At 29.2% G+C, this 7,481-nt stretch overlaps 1 protein-coding gene across 1 annotated transcript; it reads left to right on the forward strand.

Annotated features, from left to right (window-relative positions):
• Positions 1-783: 783 nt before the first annotated feature.
• On the forward strand, positions 784-1,401 carry LOC107425440 (chaperone protein dnaJ 20, chloroplastic). Its single transcript, XM_016035443.4, has one exon. It carries the CDS (start codon positions 814-816, stop codon positions 1,312-1,314), a length of 501 nt encoding a protein of 166 aa, XP_015890929.3. The 5' UTR covers positions 784-813; the 3' UTR covers positions 1,315-1,401.
• Positions 1,402-7,481: the final 6,080 nt, after the last annotated feature.

Raw genomic sequence — 7,481 nt, forward strand, 5'->3', positions numbered from 1 at the left:
TTTTCATCTATATGTACATATATAATCTTTTAGTATATAATTATTATTAAATAATTTTTCTTGGAAAAATATACTTTTTTTGCTAAAATGCTTTTAAATAGAATTTAAAACTGTTTTTACATTTCGTATTGATTATTAATTATTTTTTAATAAGTATTATTTTATTTATAAATTATATTATCTGAAAATTTGAAGAGCTTAAATTGCACAATTCAAAGAAAATCAAAAGTTTAAATTATACCTTCAAAATTTAAGGCTCTAAATCGCACAATTTAAAAGTTTAGAAAACCAAAATACAATTAAAAAATGTTATGTGCATTGCACATAATTGCACATAGACGACCATTAACAATCTGTTAATAATTGAGCTAATTTGCACAAAATTTAAAAATTCAAAACCCAAATTGCATAATTTCAATATTCAAAATTAAAATTGTATAATCTTTAAAATTTATAATACTAAAGTATAATTAACCCATCGATAAATATAAATAAACCTGTGGGTCAAAGAACACAAGTTCAAATAAACAAGCTGCTTTTTTTGAAAGAGACAAACGAGTTTATCAAAGTTGGGTGGGCGATTAGATGGTCATTATTTTGACACAAGGTACAGCTACTGACACCTGACAAAAGGCAAAGGACGATGGCTTAATTCCAAAACTCCATTCAACGGTCCTACCCCTAAAAAAATCCAAATAGCATTTCATTCATTTCTATTACCAATATTTCACTCTATATATCATCAACAAATTAAAGCCTTAAGACTACCTCTCTCTCTCTCTCTATACCTCTTTCTCAAAAACTCTCCCATAAATGGAGGTTCATTTGCAAATGACTCCCAATATTACGAAGTTGGGAAAATCAGGGCATATAATTTCTTTTAAGCTCAACAGTACCATTTCATGTAGAGCAAATGAACTGGCAATACCAAAAACAAAGACAAACTTTTATGAGGTACTTTCTCTTGGATCAGAGAATGTAGGGTTTGATGAGATCAAGAAGGCTTATAGAAGCATGGCTCTTCGATACCATCCGGATGTTTGTCCTCCTTCCGAAAAAGAGCAGTCCACGAAACGATTTATGGAGCTTCAAAAGGCGTGTGAAACACTCTCCAATCCAGTTTCACGTAAAATGTATGACTATTATGAGTTGGGTTTGGTCGATCATAAAGCAGGGTATGGGATGGAGAGCTTTTGTATGGAGAAAAGGAGGTCTATGTTTCCCAAAGAAGTGTGGGAAAACCAGCTCTCTGGGTTGAAAAAAAGGTCCCAAATCAGAATGAAGAGGAAAAATAGTAGATGTCATAGGAATTGATTATTTAATAAAGCATTCAATTTGTATCGAAGTCTTAATTTGTACTGTTGATAATATATTTGAGCATTTATAGCATTTATGAATATACATACATACATATATATATATATATATATAACAATTGTAAAGTATGGATATCCGTAAGATAAAATAATATAGAGATCTGTACTATAGAAAGCTTATATGTATACATATAAGTTTGATTTAATGGGTTATCTAACTTATCTTATGATATTAGATATTAATATGATTTAAGCGTAAAAAAAAATATATATATAAAATTTAATTTTATTTAAACAGTAAATAAAAATTTAATCGATTTCCATTAAAGAGTTTACTTTCCATTATAAAGTTTTTGGTATCAAAAAAATAAAAAGAATACTTTAAATATTTTTATATATGATTTGCTGATCAAGTAGTCAATGATAAAAGTGATTTAATAGATTATCTAACTCATATCATGGTATCAGATATTAATATGATTCAAAGGTATAAAGAAAATAGATAAAATTTAATTTTTTTTAAAAAAATCCAATGTTATTTAAACATTATATAAAAATTTAATTAACTTCCATTAAAAAGTTTATTTTCTGTTATTAAATTTTTAGTATAAAAAAAATAAAAATAAAAAAATGCTTTAAATATTTTCATATATGATTTGCCGATCAAATAGTCAACGATAAAAGTGAATTTAGTAGCTTACTACATCATTATTATATATAAGGTCAAGATTATATCAGGATTATTTGATGTTTTTTATATATAATATTTTTTTCTATTAGTCTTTAAATCACATTAATGAATAAGATTTAAAATTTAAAACTAGTGCAATATAACTTTAGCAACATATCGTAATCCTATTTAAGAAAAATAAACTATAATGAAACTCAATAATTGATAAATATAATTTTAAATTTTAATTTTTTATACAATTTAAATACTGAAAAAGAAAATCCATCTTTGATTGATTCAGAAAGCTTTTCCATTATAATTATATTATATTAGACTCTATGAAAACTTCAATAAAGTTAGTCTTATTTGCATAGAGAAGAACTCTATCCTATTCAAAATTTGGATATAATTAACTTTGACGTCTGTAAGAGCAAGTTGGTTGAAAAACCAAAATATCAAGGTCGGCTACCTAAGAGATATATTAGTCAGCCAATTGGAGCCTACCTTCCATTGCCTACAAATTTATAGGCGTCTTCCCTATAATTTATGTTCTTATTGGTAAAATTTTGAAGAATCTAAAACTTGGTTGGAACCCAAAATTGAATCTAGTTTAAAAAATATAGGACAATAGTTTTCAATTGTTAAAAAAAAAGTATTTTATGAGACTGTATGAAAACTTCAATAGAGTTAGTCTTATTTGCGTAGACAAGAAGAACTTTATCCTATTCAAAATTTGGATATAATTAATTTTGATAGCTGTATGAGCAAGTTGGTTGGAAAACCAAAATATTAAAGGTCGGCTCCCTAGAAGATACATTAGTCGGCCAATTGGAGGCCGTACGTTCCATTGCCTACAAATTTATAGGCGTCTTCCCTATAATTTATGTTTTTTTTATTGGTAAAATTTTAAAGAATCTGAAACTTGATTGGAACCCAAAAATGAATCCAGTTTTAAGAATATAGGAAAATAATTTCCAATCGTTAAAAACAGATCCTAATATACAGTGCTTCCAGCATGGACTCGAACCCACAACCACAAGGTTAAGAACATTGCGCTCTCCAGACTGCACGGCTAATACGATCTTGGATCTGGTATTTTTATATTTGACCAAGTCTACCCCGACATCTTACTAGTAATGATGGCTTTGTTTGGCACTAATTATTGAGTTAGAGATTCTAAGTCAAAAGCGCATATATACATATATATATATACATATATATATAGGTTCAAATAAGAAGCTCGTATTAATATAAATTTTTTATTTTTTGAACTATTAAATTGTATTAAAAGATGAGATTTAAAATTATATTATTAATCATTAAATTTTGATATGATTCATTTTTTTTAATCTTAAATAGGATTTTAATATGTTAGTAAATCAAAATTTCATTTTTACATCTCATAAGTGATATCATTTTTGGGACTTGAGCTGGTCATATTAAGGAGAGAAACCCTATTTTAGTAAGAGAAAGTGTTCTGTGGGAAAGCCATTGTTAGAGACCAAATCAAGCTTGTATTTTTTCAAAATTAATGAGAAGTTCTTCCTTGCTTGCCCAGTGAGCATAGATCACATTAATCAAACCGCGTTATTTCTTAGTGTAATTGATTCTTGCTTTGTCTTTGTTGCTTGGTTTCATTTATTGTTTGTATATTTCCTTATTGATAATTTTGCTTGGTGAGATTTATTATTTCAACTACACATAATCTAAATTCCTCAACAATACCTTTTTCCTATGTACTAGGGCCCTTGGACACACATTTTTTGTAATACTCCAGTTGACCCATTGGACTAAAAGATTAGTTCTTTTTAGAGGCTTATTTGACTTACCCATATTTTATTATTATTATATTTATTATTAAATTATTATTTTTGGTGTGAGTTAAAAATTAATGGATAAGTCGTGTAACTTACACATTACTTTATTCTTTAAAAGGCTGAGATTTTATTATTAGTGTAAGTGAGCAAATACATACTGTATTTGTATTAAAGTTTTCATAGATCACTCAAATAAAAAAAAGAGGGGTTTTGAGAATAGTGTGTCTATTATAGGCATTGCTATTACATTTTCTATTTTGCAAGATTGTAGATCTGATTTTATCAATGGCTGTATTTGGAAGTTAGTACTTTTACTAATTAATTGTTAATATTAAATGAAATTTAATTATGTATATATACGATCCGTAGTTTATTAAAATCCAACAATTAGAACAATTATTATGAGATAAAAAAAGAAGAACTCATAGGTATCATGTTATAATTAAAATTCTTAGAAATTTGATCTTGATATATTGATTGAGGCAAGAGTTGAACTCTTTTTCCTTAAGACAATATTCACTCTGCTACGGTGCTCACAGTATTACAACGATTGTCTCTCAGGATACAACGATCACTTCTTTGAACAGTAGTACTCTAAATTCAAATAACAATGAACCAGACAAAGTTTTTAATTCTTTCTGCTTATACATTTGTTCAATTGTTTTTAATTCCTTCAACAATAATCCTATATGATATTTATAGACTTCATAAGGATATCAAGAAGAGACATAATGATCAAGAAGAAGTTATGACAGACAAACATACTGATTCAAGGGAAGACATAATAATTTTGAAAAGACACACTGATCGGGGACATACACAGAGACATGGAAAACATTATAACTATTAATAATGAATCATTATAAGTTATAACTTCCTATCAACAGTCATAATATTCCAAAAACAATTTTTTATTCATTATAAATTTCTAAGAATTCCCAATATGAATATAAAATTGATGCATTTAGAGAAATTGTTTTAAGAAAAAGAGCTTTTGGCTTTGAATCTTCCTTAGTGGCAAACTATCATATTTATAAGCTAATAAGTGAACATGATGTCTTGAACTTTTAGCCATTGTGGTAAACCAAGACAATGGAATTCACATAATTACCATCCTAAACATTGTTGGTTTTTTTAGATATATTCATTTTGGCCCTGAACATTCTAGGTTTTCCATGAGTGCTTCCAGCCTATAAAAATTCTCATAGAAGCAGCTCCTTCACTCTCACATAGGTGACTTCCTATTAAGTCTAATATCTTGAACTGAGAAAAAGCTATGAATTTAAACTCTTGACCAAGTTTAACTTAGGTTGACCAAGTGACTGCACGGTTCACTTTTTATTAACAAGAAGAATTTCATTTAGACCAAGGCACCATGATGAAGTACGTGTCGATCCGAGTTCATAAACTAGTAATACACCAAAATCGAAGTTAAGATTTGAAAATCATGGTCATAATAAGATATGGTCCAAACTAATTGAGCAAGTTTGAGGTTGACTTTTTGTTTGATGGATTTTGATTTTAACTTATGTTGTGACGACTAGTGTGGATGGGTACGACCATTGGCAGGCTACTTGGTGTCTAATTGCATATTGCCCAGATGTAGATTAGAGATTCAAATTGATGATAGTCACTCTCATAATGTTGAAGTCTTTTTAAATTAGTTCGCTTTAAGATTCGAAAGAACTCCAAAATTAAGCATGCTTAGGTAAGACCAATCTAAGGATGAGTGACCTTTTGGGAAGCTTTAAACAAAAAAGCTCATACTGAGTGCGGTGACTAAATTGAGGACAATATTGGTAGGAAGTGAAAAGTTAGCTAGTGAAGGTGAGGTGTTACATATGTCCCATGTGATAGTGCTCATTGATACGAGTCCGTAGACTAGCGGCATGCTTAATTTGGACCTACTGTTAAAAAGTTATGTCATATTGAATGAGATGACTAAATTGGAGACAATATTAGCAGAGAGTGACAAGTCTGTTAGTGAAGGCAAGATGTTACATGTGTCCCTGTGATAGTGCTCATTGATATGAGTCTGTAGACTAGCTGCATACTTAATTTGGACCTACTGTTAAAAAGTTACATCATATCAAGTGAGGTGGCTAAATTGGGGACAATATAGGTAGAAAATGACATGTCCGCTATAAAAGAGGGGTGTTCATAAATCCCATGTGATAGTGTTTGTTGATACGAGTTCGTAGACTAGTGTCATACTTAATTTGGATCTACTATTTAAAAGTTATGAATTTGTAAAGTTATGCTTATTTTTTTAGGACTGAATTTATCGGATATTTTTTATCCAAAAAAAAGTGTAAAAGAATCTTTAAAAGAATCTCTGACAAGTATCACGTGTCACTAATTGGTAGGTACCATGTGTCACAGCTTAAGAAGGCTGTGTGCCACCTTGAGTTTCTTTTTCTTGTTTCTTTTTCTCTCTCTTCTCCCTCTCACAAGCATAAAAAACACCCCCTCTCTCTCTCTCTTTCTCTCCCTCTCTCTCTCTTGAATCAGCCAAAATTGGCTGTGCTTTAGCCACTGGGTGCTGACATGCATCAGCTAGCATGGAAGCCGACGACAAGGCAACTTTTGCCACCAAATCTCTTGCCATTTGTTTGGCAGATGAGCTGGGATTAGCATTTGAACGCGAGTGGCCAGTGTCACCCAGTTTATTGGTTTTTTGACAGTTTCCGATCACAAAGTTTGTCCCTCCCCCTTGATTTCTACCTACTAATTCTGAATATGGCCTCCATTTTTTCAAATTCCAAGGTGTTTAAGAGATACAATGGTTTAAAGTTTGGTTGAAACTTCCCGACCATTTTCTGGCCACCAACGATGAGATATGAAAGTTTAAGCTAAGTATTTTTTATCCTTATCTCTCAAGCTTTCATTTGGTATATAATTTGTTATTTTTGGTTGGGTATTTAAGATTTTGCTCTTTTTGAGCAAATTTTTATATTTATTGTGAAAGTTGAGTTAAATTGTACATATATACATGTTTATATGTGTGTGTGTGTGTGTGTGAGTGTAAATATGAAGTAGCGAGTGTTAATTTTTCTTTTAAAATTATTTTATGGTCCTAATTATTATAAAGATTGGATATATATATTTTTTTATATATTTGTAATGTACATATACACATGTATATAAGTATACATGTATATATATTCACATGTTGAAAGAATTATACAAAGATGTATTTAATTAGTTATTTATCTACTTTGTCATTTGATTTATTTATTTCTTGACTTAAATTTTTATGTAGTATTCCGTAACCTTGTGGATATATATTCATGCATATACATATGTATATTCATAAATGTACTTACATAGACCATAAAAGTTTAAAAAGTCTAACATGATTGTTGTGGAATGTTTTGAGGGTGTTAAGGCTGCTTGAGATGGCGGATCCTGTAATAGAGCAAGGATGAATAAATGGCAGTATTGTGAGTGACATTTTTTCTAAATTTTATTTTGGGGTAAAATAAATATATTCGATATATATATATATATATATATAGATTTATTATTAATTTGGATTTAAAATTGTGTTATTTAACAAACTATTATTAATTGGGTATTTTATTAAAGTCCAAAGAGCTTTAAATGATTATGTTTAATTACCCTTATTTCATTTATTAGTTTGTTTTAAATGCTGGTCTACTTCTTTTAAAGGCTTTA

This window comes from Ziziphus jujuba, chromosome 7 (assembly GCF_031755915.1).
Source record: "Ziziphus jujuba cultivar Dongzao chromosome 7, ASM3175591v1".
NCBI classification, from domain to species: domain Eukaryota; kingdom Viridiplantae; phylum Streptophyta; class Magnoliopsida; order Rosales; family Rhamnaceae; genus Ziziphus; species Ziziphus jujuba.

Coding starts and splice junctions, on each gene's coding strand:
- LOC107425440 (XM_016035443.4), top strand. CDS start 814: ATGGAGGTTCATTTGCAAATGACTCCCAATATTACGAAGTTGGGAAAA.